This window comes from Lactuca virosa, chromosome 2 (assembly GCF_052849685.1).
Source record: "Lactuca virosa cultivar CGN04683 chromosome 2, Lactuca_virosa_CGN04683_v6, whole genome shotgun sequence".
NCBI lineage: Eukaryota > Viridiplantae > Streptophyta > Magnoliopsida > Asterales > Asteraceae > Lactuca > Lactuca virosa.
Window position 1 is genome coordinate 255,404,960 of NC_136427.1, and position 26,095 is coordinate 255,431,054.

General features: G+C 34.2%; 3 protein-coding genes across 4 annotated transcripts; 2 read left to right on the forward strand and 1 right to left on the reverse strand.

Annotated features, from left to right (window-relative positions):
- The first annotated feature begins 6,117 nt into the window (after positions 1-6,117).
- On the forward strand, positions 6,118-7,450 carry LOC145160815 (transmembrane protein, putative (Protein of unknown function, DUF538)). Its single transcript, XM_079080158.1, has 2 exons — positions 6,118-6,701; positions 7,146-7,450. Exons 1-2 carry the CDS (start codon positions 6,219-6,221, stop codon positions 7,188-7,190), a joined length of 528 nt encoding a protein of 175 aa, XP_078936284.1. The 5' UTR covers positions 6,118-6,218; the 3' UTR covers positions 7,191-7,450.
- A 3,776-nt stretch (positions 7,451-11,226) lies between these two features.
- LOC145160816 (F-box/kelch-repeat protein At1g55270-like) lies at positions 11,227-13,760 on the reverse strand. 2 transcript variants are annotated; one of them, XM_079080160.1, is made up of 2 exons: positions 13,323-13,760; positions 11,227-12,740 (listed from the first exon to the last, which is right to left on the reverse strand). In XM_079080160.1, the coding sequence occupies exons 1-2, from the start codon at positions 13,396-13,398 to the stop codon at positions 11,494-11,496; spliced, it is 1,323 nt and encodes a 440-aa protein (XP_078936286.1). In that variant the 5' UTR covers positions 13,399-13,760; the 3' UTR covers positions 11,227-11,493. The 2 variants fall into 2 exon arrangements, with proteins under 2 accessions (XP_078936286.1, XP_078936285.1); XM_079080159.1 differs by having other exon boundaries at positions 11,227-12,744; positions 13,327-13,759.
- A 6,511-nt stretch (positions 13,761-20,271) lies between these two features.
- LOC145158415 (uncharacterized) lies at positions 20,272-23,175 on the forward strand. The gene is made up of 6 exons (XM_079077320.1): positions 20,272-20,496; positions 20,599-20,724; positions 21,049-21,157; positions 21,242-21,483; positions 22,006-22,245; positions 22,510-23,175. Exons 1-6 carry the CDS (start codon positions 20,272-20,274, stop codon positions 23,173-23,175), a joined length of 1,608 nt encoding a protein of 535 aa, XP_078933446.1.
- The last annotated feature ends 2,920 nt before the right edge of the window (positions 23,176-26,095 follow it).

Genomic DNA, 26,095 nt, shown 5'->3' on the forward strand with positions numbered 1-26,095 from the left:
CGACTTTATTGGACCTAAAACACGTCTATGGGTAAAACCGACATTTTTTTGAAAACTTAAGGGCTTTTATGTCATTTGCCTTTAAATGTATTCAAAGTTATAAGTATGTGAGAAAATTAACAATGTGATTCGTGCCCGATAGATGAGATTCTTTCATTTTAGGATCCATTTATTTTTGTTAAATCTAGTGTAATGTATGCCGAGTAAGTTGTTAAGTTGTTGTAATTATGGAAGGTGATTGAGTGTTTGTCAATTTCAATCTCGTCAAATCACCTACAAAGAAACTGGATAACTTGAATATAAACTAGGAGTATGATGAAAATTGAAAAAATTATTAAAAGTTCGGTCGATTATATATATATATATATATATATATATATATATATATATATATATATATATCATACATACTTATAAAGCTAGCATTTTTCTTGAATCCCATGCATTTGAAACCCCATTTTTTAACTTCCTCAAACCACATTCATTTGAAACCCCCTTTTTAACTAATACAACTCAAAAGTTTTCTTAATTATGATTTAACACTCAAAAGTTTTATAACTTATATTATGTTTAATTAACATTTAGTGAAAAGTTTACTATAAAAATGTCAATCTTTTGTGTCTTTTGTGTTATACAAAATCTTACATGTAAGAAGGATTTGAAGATATTGTGATTCAAAAGTTTTCATATAGTTGAAGCATTCATGATCCAAATATGATGATTTGAAGAAATGGGTTATGTCGTATCGATGGTAATTGTAATATGATTTTTTTCTTTCAACCAAAACAAATGAGACTTTTCTATTCTTTCTTTTTATTCAGTTTCTCATTTAATCTTTATATGTGATTTGTGTGTATTACTCAATCTTGAATATGACTCTTCAAACATCAATGTTTTGCTTGGAATATATTTCTGATTCTTCTTTTTCAAGGAAAATATTTTGATTGCAGGTTAGTGAAAAATTGTCATCAAGTTTCTATGGTTGAATGATGTTAAATGAAGAAAGAAGATTCATAAAATGGATATAGGTTTTTTTGTTTGAGCAAAGTTGACGAATGTTAGTTTTTTCTTTTGATTTAAATGTATGTTTATGTAACATCTTTATTTATATATTCAACCACCCAATGCTCTTATTTATTTGATTGTAGTTTTTCTATTTTGATTATGTTTATTTTCTATTATTTTTTTGTTGGGTTATCCTACACAACATATTTAAAAGACAATATTTAAAAGATAACATAATTTTGAACATTTGATATGTAATTATGATAGACTTATCATTGATATGTTCTTCATATGAAAGTAATTTATCCATATTACTACAACAAGAATTACATATGACTTTTACAAAAATATATATATTATATGCGATTTGTTTAACATGTATATGCACCTATTTATGTTATAAATTTATAATTAAATATCTTTATGTTTAATAATTGAAGGTATTAAAATGATACATCAAAACCAATTATTTAGACGAATATAATAATAATAATAATAATAATAATAATAATAAATATACATTTCCAAGTACCGCATTCATTTGAAACTCACACTACAACTCAAGAGTTTTCTAATTTATGTATATTTATTAGTTACAACTCAAGAGTTTTTAACTTATGATTATTAATTAGTAATCACTAATAACTTTTTATTTTCCTTTCTTTTATAAGGTTGTAAAGTTTTGCTCATTAAAAACATTAATGTATTTGAAGAGATTTGTGATTTAAATATGAAGAGGTAATATAAATGTTATAATAGATGTTTTAGTGTTTTTATGTTATTAAAAGTTATAGTGTTTATTTTTCATATTTTTTTATAATTCGTTGTATATATATCTTTTTTAATACAAATGTTATAATAGATGTTTTTCTATTTTTATGTTACTAAAAGTTGCAGTTTATATTTTTGTTCATACATTTTGTTACCCGTTATATTATCATTCATTTGACATAAAATTTACACAATTTTAAACGGTTTATAAAATTATCAAATAATTGTATATATCACAATGACTTAAAAATTAAACTATAATGTTTAATAAAACTAATATGTTAACCATATGTTTGCTTTACTACTAACATTTTGTTTCAAAGTAGAAATATTAAATAATAACTTGGTAAAAGTTATTATTTTAACTATATAATTCTATTATCGCGCAACGCGCGGGGATTCGCCTAGTATATATATATATATATATATATATATATATATATATATATATATATATATATATATATATATATATATATATATATATATATATATAAAGACCATTTTTATGAGAGGCCGTCAAAATCAAATTCACAAGCTTCAAACAGCACCACGTAACCCATTCCCTAATCGACGCAATTTACCGACGTGTTTTATCATTACGTCAACTTAATCCTTCTCATGTCCACTTCAACAGAAGAGATATGGCGTCAAGTTGAAGACCAGAGAACTGAATCGTCATCCACCGCCGCTTCTTAATCGGCAAGTGCCGGTCATTTTTTCCTCCCATCTATAAATATCAATCCTCGCCAGAATCTTCATCTTCTTCTTATGGGAAACGGTGTGTCGTATCCGCTCCCTCTTGTTTCCTTTCTTAGCATACAACTGCTCCTCATCCTGTATAACAAAATTGACGCCGACTTCCACTCTTGATATCTTGTTTCCCCACCAGTGCCCTCTATCTTCACGAGTCACCGCTCTTCTGGCTAGAGATATGCCCAATGATTTTTCTTCGTAACAGATGTACGTTTTCCTCTTCTCCCAGATGTCACCGCTGGCCTTTCTCTCCTTCCAAGAACTTTATATCATCGGTTTAATGCGTTCACCTCTACCTTCTCCTCTCCATTCAAGAAATTCTCCATTTCTTTTGCCTATTAGAATTCGTTGATTATAATTTAGGGTTCCTTAAGGTCTTTTGCTTTCTCTCTACCAATACTACATCTCTCAAAGAAAGTTAATGTGAAATCAGTTTTATGGTTGATATCACCCAAATTTCAAGGTTCGTCTATACATACCTCAACCATCGTCCTGCCATCATCTTCTTCGTTTTGCATGTTTAGCAGCAGCAACCGCCATCTACCCCTACATAACGCCTTTTTCTAAAACTGCTTCTTCTTTCTCTCTGTCCATCACTTTCATCTCACAACATTTATTTTGTTCTTTTTTACAGCAAACAGAGCAAAGGATTTCTGTAGAGACAATCATGGATCAGACTTACGATTTCGAGTAACATCTTGATAGTAAGTCCGCCAAAACCTTGTTTATGTCTCGTTTTCTTCAATGTTTTGTTTTTATACCAAGTTTTTATGTAAAATTGAATACACACACATACACTCATCGATCTGGTCAATTTATCTGGTTTATATGGTAATTATCTCAATCTTTGTTTCCTTTTTATCTTATTGGGTGTTGTCTTGAAATGGGATTTAACCTCCATCGGAAACTAGGGTTATCATTTTTCCTTCTTATCGTTCATCTTTCTGTTCCTCACAGAATGTGAAATTGAATAGCATCACCACCCAAGTTAGTTTTCTTAATTCAACTCCAACATTTTGAAATACATAATTGTATTCAAGTTTCTATTTTTGTATTTTGTTTCCTTTCCCTCAACAAAGATGTAGGTCTACAGGATTTAGATTTATAAACTTCATTTTTGGAAGACGTTGATAATGGTAAACCATGTGTGGTTAGAAAGTCTTTATTTGAAATATGTGCTTACAAGTTTAGCTATTTTATCACTACTGACACAGACCCTAAACCAAAGTTATGTCCATGTAGGTAATCATGTGGATTGTCTTTTACTATCCTTACCTGGCATTGCTTGCTTTGTAAAAGTCGCTTGCTTTGTAAAAGTCACAACTGGTACGATTTTTTAGGTGCCATCAATCATCATCATTGTAGTAATTTTGAACTCATTTTATCATAACGATCTTGTGATTTTTAGATTTAACAATGGTCTGAACTGTGGCAATGATATGCAACTATTTTTCGATAAACTCGCCTTCTTCATCCAATAAGATTGGTGCATTGTATGGGATTCATAATTTATGACCTTTTAATCTTTATTTCATAATGTGTACATCAAAAACATGATTATGGTACTTCGCATACTTAGAATTCCCTTTTGGATGGAAAGAATTTAGATTTGAGGCTTAAGGGTGTTAATTTTTTCTTCTCTGCACAGTGACGAACTTAAAGTATCATTAAGGTTGTAACCTTCCGAATTTTGAAATCTCATTTAACAATAGGCATGGGTTTCACTTCAATGTTAAGGTATTTTTTAATTGAATTGAAATTTTCATGATGATGGTTTTGTTTTGTGGGTAGTGCCAAGTTACGTAGCCAAGGCATGGGTTTTATTTCCGAATTTTTATTTCCATTGATGTAGTATTTTTTTTGTATTAAATTCAATTTCTCGATATATTTGTAAATTTCTAACAGTATAGAAAGAAGATTGATTATTAGGCCAAGGTATGCTTCAAATTTTGTCGTTTGTATGGCTATCTATATTTGCTTGTTCTAATTTAGATTTTTCTAGATTCCCTCCATTACAAAATACAAATAAACCTAATGATTTTTACTTGCGTCCTTTTGTTTTGTCTTTATTGAAGATTATTACAAACAACCAAATAAAAAGCTTTGAACCATGATAAACTTTAGTAGTATTTATGGAATGATTAGCATAAGTTTGAAGAGAACAATGCCAATATTATGACTTGATGTTTTTTTAGGTTTTGTGAGGGTGTGGACTGTCTTCCTACCGTTTTATGGTTTACAAAATAAAAGCACACTGCTTTTTCAGGATACCAGGTGACGAAATATAAAAATAAAATTAAAGTATGTTGCCATTTCATTACACCAACATACCCGCGGAAAGAAAAATCCAAAGTGCTATTTTTTTAATATGAATGGTTTATAAATTCATGGACTTAGCCAACTATCAAGCTGATTTAGATCCATGTTGGTGATTGGTTCTGTATATCAACTCAATTGTTAGTGATTTAAATTCACACAAAACTTTCATTTATATTTATTACATATTAATAATCTTTACCTTATTTAATTGTTTGTGTAACATAAAATCTAATCAAAAAAATCCCTATGATTTAAAATGCACCAGAACATGTAAATGCAGGGACCAAAGTAGATGTTTTGTCCGGTAGAAAAACTACTCTCAAGTGTGCATGTGTATGCCAGAAAACTACTATGTGAGATGATGTTGGTGAGTTAGAAGATCAATGTATATGTAGCAATGTCCTTTCATTCCGACGTTTATTATAGCATGTTACTTTCATTTAGTTTTATAAAGCTTTTTAATTAATAGCATTTTCAATTCAAATATATTTTTTACTTTTTAATGCATTGTACTTTCTCAAAGAGTTTCTTTTGATAGCTATTTGTGTATTATGGCATTGTATTTTATTTGTAACTGTCTTGACACAAGACACAATAGTGAAGAAAATGTCTAAATTACCCTTCGTGGGTCGTGATTAGCATGACCATCCAACGTATCGAGAGCAAATATAAACACCCATCGATTCATAATGTTCCTATAACGCCACGTAAACTGCCTAAAGACCGACGCAATGTACCGTTGTTCTACACCGTTTCATGTTCACCTTTACTTTGCACACCAAAACATCCACCGATTGAGCTGTATATTTCACCTCCAATCGCACATACTTTTTAAAGACGATCGAATTTCAATTTCTTAACTTTAATAGCAATGTACTTTTATTTATTTACCAATAACACATTTTTTCTTTACTATTAAAGGCGATGTACATAAAACTCTTCACCCATAATAGCAATGTACTTGAATTTCTTCAAAGATTTTTTCTACAATGGTGAACGAAATGTCAATATTACCCTCCATGAGCACGGGCCTCAAAACATACCTAGTATATACAAAAAAGTTTGATAATTTAATAATGGCTTTGGTATAATTTGACCTATTTTAACATTTTCTTAAGAAATGGGTACCCGCACCGTATAATGGAATACAATACATCCAAAAACCCCTGCCCCGAAGGGGTCCGCCATGTTGATCGCGGCACGTGGGACTGATTTTCTTTCCACGAGTCGCCGCTGCGGTTGCTCTACGCCTAATTAACGCCTCTATCCCGTAAGAACGAACCTCCTCACCCAATTAAAACCTGCCCATAAAACGTCACTTTCCCTTAAATACACTACCAACACCGATTCTTATCACATCCACAACAATGGCGACCAAAACCCTACTCCTCCTAATCCTAACTCTGCTCGCAGTCGTCTCCTCAACCACCGCACTCTCCGACGACCCAACACCCACGGTCTACGATATCCTCGACAAATATGGCCTCCCCACTGGCCTTCTGCCCGATTCCGTCAAGTCTTACTCTTTCTCCCCCGACGATGGAAGTTTCGTTGTCGAACTACAGAAACCTTGCTATATCCAGTTCGATTACCTTGTGTACTATGACAGTAAGATCACTGGGAAGCTCAACGTCGGATCAATTACTGATTTGGATGGGATCCAAGTGAAGAGGTTGTTTTTCTGGTTCGATGTTGATGAAATTAGGGTTGACTTGCCAAGTTCCGATAATATCTACTTCACTGTTGGGTTTATTAATAAGAAACTTGACATCGATCAGTTTGAGACGGTCCACTCTTGTACAGATAACGCCCTTGTTGCTTGCGCTCAATCATCCAATCCTATCTCTCAGGTATTGTTTACTAGCTTCTTAGTTACAGAAGAACATGATTACTCTTTTACTTTTTTATGTTTGAGATCCAGTGTTGTTGATTTGGCTATTAATGTTAAATCAACTCCATTATTCATTGTAGTGAGCAAATCTATCCCTATATTTATAGGGATCGATACTTTCCTAAAAGAACATACAGTTCTTGAATGCAAAAACAAACCTTGTTTCACACTTCTTAGGTTTGTTGGATGATCTAATTGTTCCGATGTGGATACATGTCTGGTTTACCTAACACACAGCACAGGGGCAAAGTTTATAAGATCATTCATTCTGTTGTTGATAAGTTCGTTGTCTATGTTACTATTTACTAACCAAGGTCCACTATACAGGGGCAAAATTGTCACTGATCTTGATGATTGCGTAATGACTACTAATATTTTGTCTATAATCAATTCTTGTTTACAGCTTCCTATGACTGTTGATGAGGTTGAAATGCTGATCACGGAGTAGATACAAGACCTTTAAAGGTTTGATGATAATAAGAGGCATATTAGTATCCTGTCTTTTTGAAGGTCAGAAGCCACTAGGCTGCGCCAATGGTTGAGCCTCGTTGAGCCTCTTGTATGAGTAAAATGGTGTTAAAAGTTTGGGAATGTGTTCTAAGAAGTGTATAATATTGTGTTAGATATCATATCGTATTAGTTTTCCACTATGTCATATGTACCCTTGTATTAGCCACTCATGAATAATATTGTGTTGTGGTTTACCTATTTTCTTTATGTTGCAAATGGTGCGTGATTCAAAATTAGAGTGGATGTATGCATTGCTGATGATATTGATTTCTGGGGACAAGTGTAACATCCAAAAATCATGTCCGACTTGATGGCTGCAAAGGACCCAAGACAAGCCATATCACGCAAGGAGCGTTTTGAATTTTGATAACACACAGCTTGACAAGGTTTAAACGATTACAAAGTGACGTCTCTTTAACTTGTGAGATTTATTCCGCTAAACACATTTCCTACTTTCTTATATTTGGGTAATAAATCATTAAATAAGTCCAATTAGTTGGCAAATGATGAAGCAATAGTAATCCTATTGCTTTCAAATTGTTTGGTTCAACACTTGTGTGTGGTACTTGATAGAATATTTAATAAAGTAACTTTGCTTTTTTGTTTGGTCAACGGATACATGTGGTACTTGATATAATATTTAAAAAGGTAACTGATTTTAATCACTTATAAAATAAAACGTTTAGTGTATATGCTTCTGATGATACATTCATGAGTAGAAATAGAAGGGACTTGACCCTATATAGACGACCTTACACGGGATACACACAAAATTGAAAACAAATTGACACATTCTAGAGATTACCGGGGAAACTAAGAGATATATTTAGAATTATCTAAGTGTTGGGTGGGTTTAGCCCTTATGATCGGGCGAAGACCTTTGTGCGGTAACACCCTCCCATACTTGATTATGTGACGTCCTCATCGCGACTAAACTTCGGTTGTAACTCTCATGTTTCAAATGCCGAAGAAGTCTTCATTGTATCTTCCTTCTATGCCTTGATTATTTTTGGTCTTGGAATGTCTTCTATTGGTCTTCCTTTTTGAGTTAGCATCATCCCACAATTGGTGATATCTCTTGTTGGTTGTGACGATTTGTTCCAATATTCTCTTAGGTATTGTAGGAACGAGATTGAAGCCTTACAATTTTTTTCATCAACTCAACCACCCGCATTTTGTTACCATCAATGATTACTAGGGAATAACTCTTTGGATCGGGAAGGTATTGGCTTCATGGAAAGTCATTCCCAATATGATCTTGAAGTCATCCACGTGTACTAGTGAATGTACATTTGTCTTGGTGGTACCGATGATTCAACTTGATTTTGATTTCACTACCTCAATAGTGTTGTAACTTGGTGTGTAGTGAATGCCCAATCTTTTGGCTTAACATCCAAGAAGTTATATGAAGCCACCATGTGAATCAATACTCGGTGTATCATATCATTGATCATAAGGTTGGCAAACAATAGCCATGGGTATTATTTTTCCTTCTTGGGAATGACCTTAGTCAAAGCTCCAAGGTATTGCATCGTATCCATGTGCACTTGTTCTTCTTCCTCGTGTTTATCCTTCATTTTCTATACCAAGGTACTCATGGCTTTCTTTTGTGCACAATGTTGTGTCCAATGCACCTTGTCGCATATGAAACATATTATTGATGACTTCGACTTGATTTGGTTCAAAAATACTAAATCTAACTATCTCACCATATATGAAGCATGGTTTCGACGATTTTGATGGTCTTGATTTGTATATCTCTCGTCTTGGAGACGTGGTTCCTTTGTTTCTTTCTTCCATATGATGTTCGTTTTCTTGTGCTATTGAACATAGCAGATTTAAGGACTTTAAACCCTAGGAAAGATGCACAATAGACTTTACTTGATGTTATTGCTTTGGAGACCTAGGTAGCTCGATTGTTTCTTTTACGTCCCTCATCTGTAAGCCTTGAGTCCATCTACAAAAAGCTCAAATTGGGAAATGTAAGGCTCCATTACTTCAATGGATATACCTATATGAGGTCGTGATTTGCTTCTAACTTGGACCGTTTGAACTTGTCTTTTGGTGGGGATTGTTCTCGCCCACATACATGTTCATCTTGTACCTTGCTCTGCCTATCATCGTGCTACATTTTACTTTAAAGTTAAAATTTTGAACAAGGCTCTTACACCACTTGTGACAGGGCCCATTTCTCGTGCGTGTGACACTCAATAATCTTGTTATCAAATACTCTGTAGTCGAGTAAGCCTTAAAATGGGAGTTAGAAGAGGCCTGAAGCACTTGCAATTAATATTGGGACCAAGTATGCTAAGAGATGATTCTTATACTTAGAGAGTGCTTAATAACTCTATTTCTCCCAAAAAAAGATGAAAGGGACTTGGCCTTGCATGGAATAAAAATAGACATCAAAACAAAAGGACACCTTCTAGAGATTACAAAGGAAACTAAGAGAAGCATCTAGAATTATCCAAGTATTAGGTGGGCTTAGCTCCTTGAATCGTACCAATAATTTTGGGCCATAACATTAAGATCTGCTTTGAGGCCCAGTTTTGCACTCTCTGCATGTCCATGTTTAAGTTCATCATTAATCCATAATTCCATACGTTAAGAGGATCTCTTCCCTTTTTATTATATATTCCCATGTATAATCTTATAGTTCTATTACTGGTTCCCATGTATACATAAGATCTATGTTACCTTAGTATATGACTATCATTGCCTCCATTGCCACCAACTTCACCATTTTCGGTTATGAAGATTGATTGTCACTCTCTTATGAAACTTGCACTAACTTCTTGTCTTTCCCCATTCCACCATTTATTAATAAATGGTTCACATACAACTATAAACAAGAAACGTGATTGTTAACCATTAAGGTTCTCAAACAAATAATTAGCATACTTGATACTTGTACTTTAAACATTCCATCTTTTTTGTTCACTTCGAAGTCCTATGGGATTGTTACTAACTAAATAAATAAGTCATTTCTTAATATTCACGAGTCTTAGCTATCATAAGGTTTACCTCTTGTCCCGAGCCTTCTTTTCGAATTGCTAACACTTTATTCATGTTCAAACATAGTCATTATAATTATTGATAAACCTTGCTTTTGAAAACTAATGCTATTGCAATGCAAAAGATACTTGTTCCACGTGAAGCTCCTCTTAGTTCATCTTAAGCAACTATTGATGACATCACCTCTTGTTAAACCTATATAACTTACATACCGAAGTATATTTGTTTCTAAACATTTCTTCACTTACGCATGTGGTTTAAGGTCTGTTTTTAGCAGACTATTTGAAAAACTAGCTGGTCTAACTTATGAATTAATATAAAATGATATAAATAGACATTTAGATATAAAACTAAAAACTAGCATCAGGTATAATTAATGACATATTTGGAATATTTTTGAGAAATTTTATAAGCTTCTTAAAAGCTATTTCAAAGTAGCTTATCAAAAGTTAGCTTATAAGTTACAATAATTTACTTTTTATTTTTTACCAAACAACAAATTACAATATGCTAGCTTATATTCGCTTGACATGATTAAGACATCGTGAGCTTAGATGAGGAAGAATGTAATGACTCACATATTACAAGACAAATATGCCTCAGAGAATCTGAAACATTCGTTGTTGTATACTCTCGTTAATTTGTAAAACACTTTCAGTATTCCATTAATCCATTTAGGTTCCTCGTAGCTTCATTTACTTGATTTATGTGGTTGATCAAATTGGACAGAGTTGGTCACGGTCTAAGTACCATAACAGTAAGATTGAAAAATCAAGTCCGTGACATTAGACTACATTTTGTTAAAGGTTTGAGTTAAAAGGCCTACATCTATTATCATTACAAACTTCTACCTAAACCGAAGTGACAATAATATAACTTTTTATCATGGTTTTAAATGTCACTTGTCACTTGTCAGAATTTACATAGATAACAATTACGAGACTAGAAAGTCAAAAATCTGTAATCAACACAAAGTTCATTTCATAAATATGCTACCAATATCTCAAAAGGGCAAAACAGTCTCAAAATGAGTTCAAAGTTTCTTGCTTTCTCACCATTTGTACAAGACCTAACTTATCTCTGAGTTTGCCAATTACCACCATGCCCCTCCTCATCTTCTTCCTATCTTACAACTCACAAGGCATCTTCACTTTCCTCTTTGTGTTCTTATTTGCAGCCGTTGAATCAACTGCTAAAACATCATCACAAACAGAAAACACGTTTCTTCATGCTTGAAGCACTTGACAATGCACAATGTGGCTCTTGAGACTATTTCTACCCGATAAACTTGACCAAATATTCGTAAGCAATGTTTTCATCTGACCTTTTCCAGCAATATTCTCCCAAAGGTAAGGATTACTCTCCACTTGCTTATCAGGGCTCAAAATATCAACCAGACTAATACTCATATTATTTCTAATAATACACAACTTCCCATTCAATGAAACAAGAGCTGCAGCCTCCAAAGCACGTGAACTCCCTAAATGAACCTTACTATCAATAAACCTTTTCCAAGAATTCGTATCCTCTTCATAAACCCTAATCTTACACCCATCGCGGCAATCCAAAGCATAAAGCTTTCCATTCATGGAAATACTAGGGTTCCGCCAACCACCAATCATCCCATTCGTGACAGACTCCCATGTATTCGATTCCGGGGTATACGCTTCACTCAAAACCTCCCGGTGGGCCCCGATCCCCTTCAAGAACCACTTCCCATTATGAACCACACCTATAAATGGCACCATAGCAGTGCTCATATCCGATATAAAGTTCCATCTGTGTTTATTCGGATCATAAACTTCTGCTGACCTAAGCGTCCTATGAATCCCCTCACATTCACCACCCGCTACATAAAGACAGTTGTTTATCACACAAGCTCCAAAAAACTGCCTTTTTCTAAGCATATCAGGAGCTCTATGCCATTTATTTGTTCTTGCACTATAGAAAACAACACGTCTCATGGAACCCTTAATCGGGTCTTTACCACCAAAGAGATAAAGATGACACCCGCTAAGAACCGCACAACCGAACCCGAGGGCCGACCCGTATTCCACCGGGACAGGTGGCAGGGGCTGCCATAGTTGGTAGGTGGGGTCGAATGCATGCCAAGAAATACGCCCATCACGATCTCTTTTGAACACATACACCCATTCTTCTGCCATTCCTAAGCTTTTTCTAAGGGAATAGAAGTAGTTACCTGAGAGGAGTCTGAACCATCTTTTGCAGACTAATCGGAGCTTGTTGTGTTCGGCTCGTGGGACCCGGATTAGGCACGCGATGGCTAGGTCGTCTGGGAGACCAGGGAGGAGAGGGGGTTGGACCCTGGTTCTTTCCCTGCGACTGTTTTTGGACTTGTGTGCTCGTGGGTTGATGTCGGGTTGGATGCAGAGTTTTGATCCGGGGACAAATTTTCTGGCACCTGCTACTGTTTTTAAGCCTGCATCGACTCTACAGTAGCATGAAACAGACTCTACCTGAATCATTTCTCGATGTTAGTAACCAAATTAATTCGGCAGATTTAACAAAAAACATCAAGAATAGAGCCTAATCGATGATTTATGAAAAAGACCTAAAGTCTGATGTCTTCGCTGACAAGCATGTAGCGATGGAAACAGAAACAACAAAACTGAAGCTCTTACATTCGAAACTAGGCTGATAGATCGTACACATAGCTCACAGAAACAGACATTAGGTTGAGTGGAGATAGGTATGCTCAAGAAATCCAAAAACAAATTACATTCGATATAAGCTTTTTATCCTCAAATTCTGATGAAAACAAAATCCCCCACAATTGAGTTTAAAGAGACAAAACCCACACCATGAGTAATGAGTAATGTCAAGATTTCTTGAAAATTCTATTCGATTTCATCTGGATATCTATAAATACAGCTCATGAACCAAATGATTCTGTAAAGAGAGAAATCAGACGACCTATTTTACATGTAATGTCAACAATTCCGGAAAAAATGTTCATTTCATCTGGGTGTCGTCATCTAAATCCTCGCGAGACACAGAAGCTGTAAGCAAGAAGAAGTCAAAGAAGAAGCGGGACTCACCAGTGGAGCTTGAAGTCGAAAACCCCTTTGTTGAACATTGGGAGACCGTTCGGGTTCAGATAATTGAGCCATCCAACTCACAATTGCAGTAATTTCATGCGATTAAATAATTTTTCTTCGGATACGAACACGCAAATCAAATAAGTAAAGATGTCGGAGTAGTACGTATCTTAGATCAAGAGAAAAGGGCGAGACCAGCAATCTAGAAATCTGATCCCAGGATTACATTATTCGAGAAAGAAATATGATAAACCCGAAACCTTTTCAGTGATTGCATATAAAAAAATGCGAAGAGAGAACTGAGAAGAGAGTGTGTTGGTGCTTCAACTTCAAACTTGACAGATTTGAAGCAAAGATTGAAAAACGCGAGAGGAGTAGACTATTTTGATGAACTGAGAAATCCTAGCTGGACCCGTGTTTGATTTGTTGTTAATGATGTTAGGTTATAGAACATTCAATTCAATGAATTCGAATTTATTAATCAAGAAATGAAGAAAACAATAAAGAATAGAAATTGTAGTGATTAGTTGATGGATTGTAGACTTCTAAAGTAAAAAAAATTCAACTTGGTTGGTCAACTAATGTTAAAGTTCTTCTAATAAATCCTTATTTTTTACCAAAAATAAACTGCATATATTATTCGGTTATTCCATATAGTGATAACTAATCCATGTAGTTAATATTTCCATAATAAAATAACAAATGTCATGATTTGGGGGATGGTGAAAAGGTTATATAGTCTGTAACGGTTCTACTTTTAAATCAGTTATAGTTTGGTTAAAAAACGGAAGTTATATTTTTAAATAACTTTTGTAAACTTTTAAATTATATTATCTATTTATATATTGCAATTATAATTTCACTTATTATTTTTGGTAGTAATCCATATTGAACTTTAACTTTAAAAAATGTTTTTATAATTAAATAATAAAGCCAACGTTGTTGTAGTGATTAGGTCAGACCTCAAAATGTGAATGATTGTGTAAATATGTTTTGAACTTTTTATTACATTTCGCATTTTAAGGGTTTTTTTATTATTCTGACTTTTTGCCAATTATTGTGACTTATTTCATTTAATTACTCAATACTAAAAGGTTGACGACTTTGTGTGATTAATTTAACCTGCATAGTTTATAATTCTATGAGATAATCACCTAATTAATTTATGCATATATTTGATTTTACACATTAAACAAGATTATCTTGGCTTGTCATAATTTTCTTATTTTACTCCTTAAAATATAATGTGATGAACAGGTATAATTATGAATTTATAAAATTTTTAATCAATCTAATTAACTGGTCAACTGCAATATGAGCTTATGAATTGGGTAATTAAATTTAATGCATGTTAAATTCATTTTGACATGTTCATGCTGTTAATACTCTTCTTTGCATTATAATGGTGTACATGTGTTAAAAGTATGTGTTGGTTCAAACTTGACATATGCCGATATTGCAAGGGTTAAATATAAAATAGTTTCAAATTGTTTTTTATATTTATTTTGTGGTCTGGGTTGTCTGTGACATTATTAAAAAGTTATGGGTTGCGGTGCATATTTGTGATATTGATATGGGTTGACACGCAGGTTTGAAGGATCCGTTACCAGAAGTATATAATATGGGTTGCAGTTTGATTTGGATTCATTCGAGCACAAGTGTTTCAGATCATTCTCATTTTTCTCTCGTTTTTTCTCCTTTCGTTGTGTTAAGTTAGGGTTTGTATACTCGCTTCTGAGTTCTTTAGTTTTACTTAATCTTCATAGTAGATTAGGTTTGAGTGATTGTACTGAGTGTAGATTAGGTTTTATGTAGTGAATATTTCTTGTGTAAGTACCTGAAAACCATCTGTCTATTTGTCATAAATTGATATAATAGATGATGATGTTGGGAATATTTGTTTCTACGTTTTTCACATGGTATCAGAGCTTTAGGGCTCCGATTTTGTGCTCCGACGTTCATCTGTGATCTGACGTTCGTCTAGGTCGAAAGGTACTTCTTATTTTCTTTTGTTGTTTGGTTAGATCCTTGTAGATCTTCACAATTTGGTTAGTCTTGAGGTTTTTGTTGAAATCCCATATTTATTTGGCCTATCTGTGAACATCTAGGGTTCTTCCATTTCCGATCTAGGGTTTTCCCTTTGGAATTTCTCCTAAATCGAAAACGTTGTCTTGTTTATTGTTTTTTTCTTAAGATCCTGGTACTACGAGTTCTTGTGTGATCTTGCAGGTTTGTTTTCAAGTGGAGATCCTTGAGTGACAAATCGTTGTCAAGTGGAGATCCTTGATTGACGAATCAAGTTTGGATTAGTTCTTCGATCGGTCAATCCTGTTCTCTGAAATAACTCTTTTTGTTAACGGATTTCATCACCGTTAACACTTGTAGAGAACGGAGTAACAGGAGTCGATCTGTGTTGGTTCTCCGGCTTTTTGCTCTGTGAGCGTTTCTTGTTCCCTTCTACCCTTTTTCTAGCTGTAGTTGTGGGAGATCCTGGTTGTCTTAAGTACATCAGTTATTATTTGTTGGTATTTGATATCTATGATTATTTTTTTGACTCTATGATTCTTGTCTTGGGCCCCAACATATCGTGGTGACCATCTAGACGCATAAGGATCACAGTAGCTTGTGTTCTTTTTGATTGTTTTTTGTGATTGCACTATGACTGACTCTACATCTCCTCCTGAGTCTGGTAGTGGTTCTAAGGTTGATCCGGTAAACTACGATGATCCTTTGTACATACATCCATCTGATAATACTGTTACTATAATTGTAAATTTCAAATTAACTGGGACCAAAAAATTTTGTGTATGGCGTAGCTCTATGATTATAAGTCTTAAGGCTAGAAATAAATTAGGGTTTGTAGATGGAACTGTAAAAAAGGTGTAACATCCTTAAAATTCAAGCCAATTTAAAACTTTTTAAATCATTCAAAACCAAATAATTATTACAGATTGTTTTCAAAACAGTTTCATGTCAGAGTATCCCAGAAATCATATTATAAAAACATGAGGATGTGCACGATCACGCATTCGCCTTCCCGCAATCGTCTGAAGTACTTGAAACAAAATCAACAACTGTAAGCCCGAAGCTTAGTAAGTTCCCCCAAAATACCCGCACAACATATAACACATATATAATAACAGCATACTATGGGCCCAATTAACCATCGGGTTGGAATGCCCCAAACCCTCAACCATCGGGTTGGAATGCCAACATACTATGAGTCCAATCATCCTCGGGATGGTATACCCTCGACCCACAACCATCGGGTTGGAATGCCCACATACTAAGAGTCCAATCATCCTCGGGATGGAATACTCTCGGCCCACAACCATCGGGTTGGAATGCCCAGGTCTGTTGGCTCATGCTCAAGCAGATGCCTCAACCACCAATCAAACATGTGCACCCACATCAAATAACCACATAACAGTCTACAGACAATCAAGCTGATCTACGGATCCCTAAGCATAGCAACATCCTATCTACCAGGATACCGATTTAGCAGATCATAATCACATAGAAACATCCTATCTACTAGGATACTAATCTAACAGATCATAACAGTAACAAAACAGGATAACAATCTAAAGGGTCGGCCTTGGTGCCTTAGACCCTTAAGTATAGTGAGGAAAACTCACCTCACGAGTAGCTCGGAATGATAAGTGTCAAACTTCCCAAGTACGACGCCAAACACACACACCTACATCCACCAATAATCCATTTCCATAAATTTCCAAATTACTAAAATACCCCCAGAAGTCAAACTGGTCAACCCTTTGTCACAGTCAAAGTCAACGGTCAAGGTCAACAGTCCATGTTGACCCAACTCGTCGAGTGTAGCTAACTGACTCGTCGAGTTCCTTCAGAACCCAAGAAGTCGTGAAAACCCTAGTCGACTCACCGAGTTTCCAGACAACTCTTCGAGTCCATGTGGTGTCCAAATGCCGGGAAAACCCTAACTAACTCGTCGAGTCATCTCACCGACTCGCCGAGTCCATGCAGAACCAAAAACGACCAATCTTCATCTGACTCGTCGAGTTGACCATGCAACTCGTCGAGTCCCTTCAGTCCATTTCTTATTCAGACGTTCTTAAGCTATTCCAACGTTCCAAAATGTAGATCTAGCTTCCTAAAGGCATAGTTACCACGTAAAGTTGCAAACTTTACGTGCATGCAAGGTCTTAAAGGCTTAAAACACCAAAACCAAGTCTAAGATGAGGTTTAGGGCATGGAGGAAAGGCCAATACCAGAGAAAGTTGATAACTTTATGATTTTGGGGCCTAGAGGAGTCCAGATCTGAGACCATGTCCTTATGACAAGCTCAAACCCAAGAGTGGCTCCATTAAACCCCAAAAATGACCATAAATGTCCATAGAAGAAGATCTAAGCTTGAAAGGGTCAAGGTATTAGCTTTATACCTCAGATTGGTTTCCAAAACGAAGTAGATGACAGATCCACTTCCTCCTTTTTGATCCAAGCTCCTCACTCTTCAAGTTTCCCTTCCAAAATCAACAAATAACGTCTTTCAAGCTCTCAACACACACAATGGGTGGTTTAGGACTCGATATAGGGTTTCCTCTGGCTGCAGTGACTATGAGGGAGGCTAGGAGCGGCCCATAAGTTATTTAAATAGGGTGCAAACCCTAAAATTTAGGGTTTCTATGCACAATCTCTACTCGTCGAGTTGGGGTCCTCCGACACGTCGAGTAGAAGTCATAAATCACGCGGACTGACTAGCTTTGACACGACGAGTTAGGGCATCCAACTCATCGAGTTCCTTCAATAAAATGAATATAAAGCTTTTTGAAAATATATATGGGAGTCGGGGTGTTACAAAAGTGTGACAACCCGGAACCTTTATCCTGTACAATTGATCTTTATATCAATATTAAACTCGATTTTATCACCTTTTAACGTCGTTTAAGGGTTTGATAAATCGTTCTAAGCCTCGTACAATCAAAGTTTGGGTCCTAGGTCGAGAAATACCAAGTCATAGTTCAACATTCGGGCCATACACCCCCTCGGGAGGAGTGTACGGCCGTACACATGGGTGTGCGGCCGCACACCCACCCCTCAACCGTACACCCTCCTATATATAAAGGAGGAGACCCTTTCATTCACTCTTTTACCCTCTTGGCTGCACACTACTTTCTCTCTCTAGAAACTTCATCCAAGAACACTCTAAGGGCCTCAAAAACGTGAAGTACTCCATCATTCAACTTGTTATACTGGTAAGACACCTTGATCTAAGCCTAAAACTCTTCATGTTCTTCGTGTTCTTTATCACTTGAAGGTGTACGGCCGCACACACCTTAAAGACTCTCCAAAGTGAGAGTTTGGCCTCCATTTGCTAGTTGGACTTGGTATTGGCTTTGAAACACCTAGAAATCGACATTTTGGGCTTGAATGAAGAGTGTACGGCCGCACACCCCTGTGTACGGCCGCACACACACTCTGTACGGCCGCACACTCCCATGTACGACCGCACACACATCCTGGCCGCACACCCTGGCCGCACAAACACTCTTTTGGCCGTACACCTCCCTCGTTTGATTATATAGGGTCCCAACAAGCATTTCCAAGTCTTTAGGGTGGTTTCCCGTCATGTTTAGTCATGAAACACCCTAATTCTAACACATGTATGTGTTACTATATGTTATTAGGATCCACTTGCGTGCGAAACATCAATTGACACGCAGCGCTCGTAACCGATCATACGCTCGAATCATACGTCAAACAGTGAGTTCATACCCCTACGCTTTTTCCGAGTTTTTCATGTTTTCAGGGGGGATACAAGCAAAAGTACAAGGAAACTTGTGTTCAAGTATATTATTTTGTTTAAAATAATTACAGTTTCAGTATGCTTTTAACACAGAAAACAGTTTTACCAAACGATTAAGAAATCAACTCGTAGAAACAGTTTTCAAAACTAAAGCAAGGAACTTGTGAATCTTGTCATAAAATGTGATATTTTACAAAAGGATTCATACAAAACATAAACAAGATTTTCTATATTATTACTTGTAAATTTGTTATTTTAAGTTGGAGACACGTCCTTGGTAACACTCCACCGGATTCGAGAGTGTAGGACTAACCCTTGTAACCAGAATCTCTTGGAGGGAGAGCGTGAATATTGTGTATAGATCTATACGGGACTGACTATCCCGCACCTAAACTGCTAGCTACAGTTAGGCAGCCATGCCTGGGGTGACAAAGTCATAAAAGGATATTGGCCCCGTTACGTGCCATATCAAGTTTAATGTATGGTTATAAAACTCGCAAGCTAGATAACAGAGATTTACTTTTGTAATAATGAAACAAGTGAACTAACCTCAAAGTAATAACCGATTTGATTACTAGAGGGTATTAATAATACCCTTAGGATTTAGTTCACTACTTATTTATTAGTTTTGTTTATGTAATAAGGCTAATACTTCTTACAGAGAGCAAACAGGGTTTTTCAAGGAAACTACATCTAACGATACAAGTATGGTAGATACTCGTACACCTCAGACAAGAACAGATAGCCAACTATCAACTTTTAAGGAAAATATAGGATTTGCCTAGGATAACTCAACCTTACATAAACAGGCTGTTAAACAAATAACGAATGGATAATCAAACATCTTTCATAAGAAAATATAGGATTTTCTTGGGAAACATTTTTCAAAGGATCAAAGAAACATTTCTTTTACCAGAACTAAACGCTTATGAACTCACCAGCTTTATGATGATATTTTAAAACTGCTTGTATTCTCAGGGCAACAATAGACAGGTACTCTTGCCAACTTTTGGAGAAGACGGAGCATTTTGGAGTCACATCTTTTACTTTTGTTATATACTGTTATGAACAAACTATGTTTTCAAACAATGTAAATATTCATATTATAATGTAATGGTTATGTTTACTTCGCTTACTATGATACAACTGTTGTGATACTACACATGGCGTCACCCCGCCCCCGGACATTTCCGTCGTCCGTTCCGACGGTTCGCGGGTGTGACAAAAAGGACTCTATTGATGAACTTAAATCTTTGAAATGGGAACGTGCTAATGATGTAGTATGTTCTTGGAACCTTGGGTCATTGTCTGAATCAATTTACTATGGTCACACATACTCTGAGTATGTTGTAGATATCTGGAACGAGCTTTTCGAAACTTATAACAAGGTTGATGGGTCTGTTATTTTTAATGCACATCAACGTATTAATTCACTTAATCAAGATGGGTCTTCTTTGTCTGGGTATTTTAATAAACTTGATACTCTTTAGAAAGAATTTGATGGTCTTATTAATCTTGATGAGTGTACTTGTGAAGCTGCTACTAAATATAATGATCATTCAAAACTTATGAAGTTAATGAAGTTTTTAAGTGGTCTTGATGACTCTTTTAATCAAGTAAAGAGTCATATTCTTCTGATGGATCCTCTTCCAAAAGTTAAAACGACCTTCTTAATTGTTGCTAGAGAGGAATATCATCATAAGAATGGGGCTCTGTCATCTACCTCTAGTGTGTCTAAAACTCAGTCCTCTGCTTTTAACAACAGGTTTAATGATAAATGAAGTCAAAATTCTAATTCTAATAGGTGAAGGAATAAAAACTTATAATGTAAGAACTGTGGTCTTAAGGGACACCTTACTGAAAGGTGTTATAATTTGATTGGTTATCCAAAAGACTTTAAACCTAGGAATTTATTTAATAATGATAATCAAAAAAATCAGAATAAATCTTTTTCTGTGAATTCTTCATCTGTTCCTTCTAGTAGTTCTTCTTCTTCTTCTAGTACTACTTCTGATGTCTCTGGAAGTGGTGGAACTCATTATCTTACAAGTGAATAGTATAACAAACTCTTGAGTCTTATCAATGAAGAGTCTTCTATTTTTGAAGATACTTCTGTCAGTGCCAATATGACAGGTATTCCTCTCTTTAGGTCTTTTAGCTCTACCATTGACCATCAAAAGTGGATTGTTGACTCAGGTGCAAATCAACATATGACTTCATCTGAGTCACTTCTACATAACACTGCTGATGTTTCTAAACTACATCTTCTTGTAAATCATCCAATTGGTTCTTTTGCTAAAATTGACAAAATTGGAAACTTACAGTTTTCTGAAAACTTAACACTCTTTGATGTCTTTGTTGTTCCTGATTTTAATGTAAACCTTCTTTCTGTACACAATTTGTGCAAAGAAACAAATTGTGAAGTTGTTTTTAATGAGCATAATTGTAAAATCTAGGCTTTATAACAAAGAAGGTGGTGGAGAATGGTAGAGAGTCTGGGGGATTGTATTATCTTGATGCTTTTCACTCAGGTATTAGTTCTTGTAATTTTCTAAATGTTGTGTTTCTAAACTTACATGACATAGTAGGTTAGGTCATCCTGCTGAACAAACTTTAAATTCTTTAAAAGATAAACTTAATTTTGATAATACTTCTCTTCCTCCTTGTGATGTCTGTCATAAGGCTAAGCAAGCACGTGAGTCCTTTCCTTTTAGTTTTCATAGTTCATCCAAACTTGGAGAATTGATTCATCTAGATGTGTGGGGTCCCTATAAAGTGTCTGCTAGAGAAGGCTATAGGGTTTTCTTGACTATTGTAGATGATTTCACAAGGGCTACTTAGGTTTATCTTTTGAAAAGTAAAGATGAGGTTTATAATTGTTTTACTTCTTTTTTTAGCATTTGTTAAATCAGTTTGATTCTAAAATTAAAACAGTTCGTTCTGATAATGGAACTAAATTTTCAAATCTCAGAATGAATTATTTTTTTGAACTTAATGGTATTTTTCATCAAACATCATGTGTTTATACACCACAACAAAATGGGGCGGTGGAAAGGAAACACGTACATCTTCTTAATGTTGCCAGATCTTTACTTTTTCAGTCTGGTCTCCCTATAAAGTATTGGGGAGAGGCTGTTGTAACTTTAGTTTTTTGATAAACAGAATGCCAACTTATATTCTAAAAGGTTTATCTCCTTATGAACTTGTTTTTTAAGAAAATACCTGTTTTTAAACACTTAAGAGTATTTGGTAGCTTGTGTTTTGCTACAAAACTTAATAATCATGATAATTTTTTTGAACGATCTGAAAAGTGTGTTTTGTTAGGTTATTCTTCTGAGAAAAAGGGTTATAAATTGTGAAGTCTTGATACAAATTTTATTTTTGTTTCCATGGATGTGAAGCTCTATGAGTTAGTTTTTCCTTTTAAACTTAAGTCAATTGTTGTTGACAACCAATTTGATTTTACTAATTCAGTAGACCCTTTTTCCTATGATGATCAAAATGGTTTTGATTATGTGAATGATTTGATTGATCTAAATGACTTGAGTGTTAACCATCAGATGGATGGTTCTAATGCAGCTCAGAATCTGAATGAGACTATTTTTGATACCACATTAGTCGATAATCAGACCAACGAGGCATATGAACCTTCATGTGACAGGGCTATGCCAAGTCCTTCAGATCTAACTGATGAAAGTAGTCATTTAGACTCATTTCCTTCTCTAGGACATCCAGTAAGGACGTCTAGATCTAGAAGAGAATCTCGTATGCCTGTGAAATTCAATGATTATCTTGTTAAAGGGAGGTATAGATATGGTATTGAACGTACTCTTAATTACTCTGTTCTTAGTGTTGAAAATAAGTGTTTTTGTTCTAACCCTAATAAAACTATTGAGCCAAAGAATTTTGAAGAAGCCTATACAAATCCAAATTGGATTGAGGCAATGAATAATGAAATGGAAGCCTTGTACCGTAATCATACATGGGATCTTGTTGATCTTCCTAAAAAAAGAAAACCAATAGGTTGTAAATGGGTATATAGAATTAAGTACAAACCTAATGGATAAGTAGAAAGATACAAGGCTTGTCTTGTAGCTACAGGCTACAATCAGAGAGAAGGGGTTGATTGTTACAATTCGTGTTGTTATTGCTTTGTCTGTTAACAAAATCGTGGCATTTATATCAACTTGATATTAATAATGCTTTTCTTTATGGAGATTTGACTGAGGATGCATATATGAGCCTTCCTTAAGGGTATCACACTAAAGGTGATACCAGAGTATCTAAGTTGGTTAAGTCCTTATATAGATTAAAGTAGGCCCCTAGGAAGTGGAATGAAAAATTATGTTATGAACTATTCAGTTATGGTTTTTCTCAAAGTATAAATGATTATTCTTTATTTGTTAAAAAAGGGGAATAATTCAATTATTGTTCTCTTAGTCTAAGTAGATGATATTATTATAGTGAAATTGAACTTCAGAATGTAAAATCCTTTTTAAATTCAAAACTTTTAATAAAAGATTTGGGAAAGTTGAGTTATTTTCTTGGAATTGAAGTTTTGAGTATAAATGGAGGTGTTTGTTTGAATCAAAGAAAGTATTGTCTTGAACTTTTGCATGAATTTGGAATGTTGAGTTGCAAACGTGTTCTAACTCCTTTAGAAGCAAATTTTGTTCCAAAAAAGAAATTGTGATGATAGTGATCCTTTACTTAAGAATGATACTGAATTTCAAAAGTTAATTGGAAAACTTATATATCTTACTATTACCAGACTAGATATATCATATTGTGTTCAAATTCTCAGTCAGTTTATGCACAAACCTCATAAGTCTCATCTGAATATAGCTTTTAGATTACTTAAATACTTGAAGGGAAGTCCTGGAAAAGGTATTCCTAGAGTTAAGTCAGATAATTTTGATTTAATGGGTTTTGTAGATGTTGACTGGGCAAAATGCCTTACTTCTAGAAAATTAGTTACTAGATATTTTCTTTATTTTGGAAGTTCATTAGTTTCCTGGAAAAGTAAAAAACAAGCAATAGTTTCCAGATCCTTACTGAATCTGAATACAGAGCTTTGGGTTTTGTTACTTGTGAAATTATTTAGATTTTGAAACTTTTGTTTGATTTGGGTATTAAAGGTTTGATGTCTGTAAAACTTTTTTGTGACAATGAGTCTGCTATAAAGCTTGCATTAAATTCGGTTTTCCATGAGAAAACAAAGCATTTTGAAATTGACTTGCACTTTGTTAGAGAAAAGATAGCAAATGTTGTTTTAAAAGTTGAAAAAATAAGCTCTTCTAAACAAAGAGCTGATATTTTAACAAAGTTTTTAAATATTTCATAACATAATTTTTTGTTAAATGAAATTGGTTTAGTTAATCCTTTTAACAAAAGTTAATATTCTTTGTTCTAAAATGTCAAGTTTGAGGAGGGGTGTTAAAAGTATGTGTTGGTTCAAACTTGAAATATCCAAATATTACAGGGGTTAAATATAAAATAGTTTTAGATTGTTTTTTATATTTATTTTGTGGTGTGGGTTGTTTGTGACATTATTACAAAGTTATGGGTTATGATGCATATTTGTGATATTGATTTGGGTTGACACACGTGCTTGAAGGATTCGTTTACCCGAAGTATATATTCTAGGCTGCAACTTGATTTGGATTCATTCGAGTACAAGTGTTTCAGATCACTCTCATTTTTCTCTCGTTTTTTCTCCTTTTGTTGTGTTGAGTTAGGGTTTGTATACTCGCTTCTGAGTTCTTTAGTTTTACTGAGTTCTTTAGTTTTACTTAATCTTCATAGTATATTAGGTTTGAGTGATTGTATCGAGCGTATATTAGGGTTTATGTAGTGAGGATTTCTTGTGTAAGTACCTGAAAACCATCTGTCTAATTGTCCTAAATTGGTATAATAGATGATGATGTTAGGAATATCTTTTTCTATGTTTTTTCACAATACGAAATAATTAATAAAGAATCATTTAAGCCAAGAATGTCTTAAACATGCAACCCCTTAATTATTATCATAAAATGCTCTATTTTTTAACATCACGTTAATTCATTCTATAGGACTTAAACTTGGATCAACTTTATCTTAGGACATCCACAATTCATTAAACTCTACATCACTACCACATCATCATTTTATTTTTTATTTAACTTTACTCCTTAACATCCACACTACATTAAACTCTATAAAGTTTAATGGATTTCTATATCATCATCACTATATTTTTAAACATAATTATGAATTTAAAATTAAAAGATATAACAGTTAAAAAAAATACAATACTTAAAAATACATTAATTAAAAAATTACGAAAAAATACGACACTTAAAAATATGATACATTAAATAATAGAATACCTAAAAATATGGTTCATTTTATTTGTGGTTTAATTAGAAAAATACAAAAATCAAATACAAAAAATTATATGAAAATATGATTACATATATATGACTTAAAATTTAATTGAAAAAGAAAAATATTAATTTTATTCAACCACTCAACTCAATGATCATACAACTTTTCATTTAACTATCATCACTCACATTTCATTCAATTTATATTCAATCCTAATCATCATCTATTCAACTCTTGTTAAACCTTATTTGGATGTTCTTAAATGTATCAAATAATCATCATTAACCATCTTATGATAGACTATCTTAGTTAATAATTATTTGTGACATATGAATTGGCCATGAGTGGACCATTTTGTCAATGTGTGTCCGGCCGGTGGAAAGTCCTATTTAATCGTCATAGTCGTATTTTGTCCAAATTACATTAATCATATGAAAAATTATATGATGTACATGTCTTTTTATTGAAGGAAATTTGTGTCATATAGTCTTATCAAACAATGTTGTTTAAGGAAACTAGAGACGGCCATACTTTTGAATATTAATCTTCTATCTTAATAAAAGAAATCATTTTTGCCATTTTGCACTTCCACAAACCATTTTCCATCAAAATGAAATTTCA

What these genes read in the sequence shown, in the direction of transcription:
- LOC145160815 (XM_079080158.1), top strand. Translation starts at nt 6,219, where the DNA reads ATGGCGACCAAAACCCTACTCCTCCTAATCCTAACTCTGCTCGCAGTC. An exon ending in CATCCAATCCTATCTCTCAG is followed by an intron (nt 6,702 to 7,145) that starts GTATTGTTTACT and finishes TCTTGTTTACAG; the next exon opens with CTTCCTATGACTGTTGATGA.
- LOC145158415 (XM_079077320.1), top strand. Translation starts at nt 20,272, where the DNA reads ATGGCGTCACCCCGCCCCCGGACATTTCCGTCGTCCGTTCCGACGGTT. An exon ending in TGGAACTCATTATCTTACAA is followed by an intron (nt 21,158 to 21,241) that starts GTGAATAGTATA and finishes CCAATATGACAG; the next exon opens with GTATTCCTCTCTTTAGGTCT. An exon ending in AGTATTGGGGAGAGGCTGTT is followed by an intron (nt 22,246 to 22,509) that starts GTAACTTTAGTT and finishes ATGGATGTGAAG; the next exon opens with CTCTATGAGTTAGTTTTTCC.
- LOC145160816 (XM_079080160.1), bottom strand. Translation starts at nt 13,398, where the DNA reads ATGGCTCAATTATCTGAACCCGAACGGTCTCCCAATGTTCAACAAAGG. An exon ending in ACTTCAAGCTCCACTGGTGA is followed by an intron (nt 12,741 to 13,322) that starts GTCCCGCTTCTT and finishes TGATTCAGGTAG; the next exon opens with AGTCTGTTTCATGCTACTGT.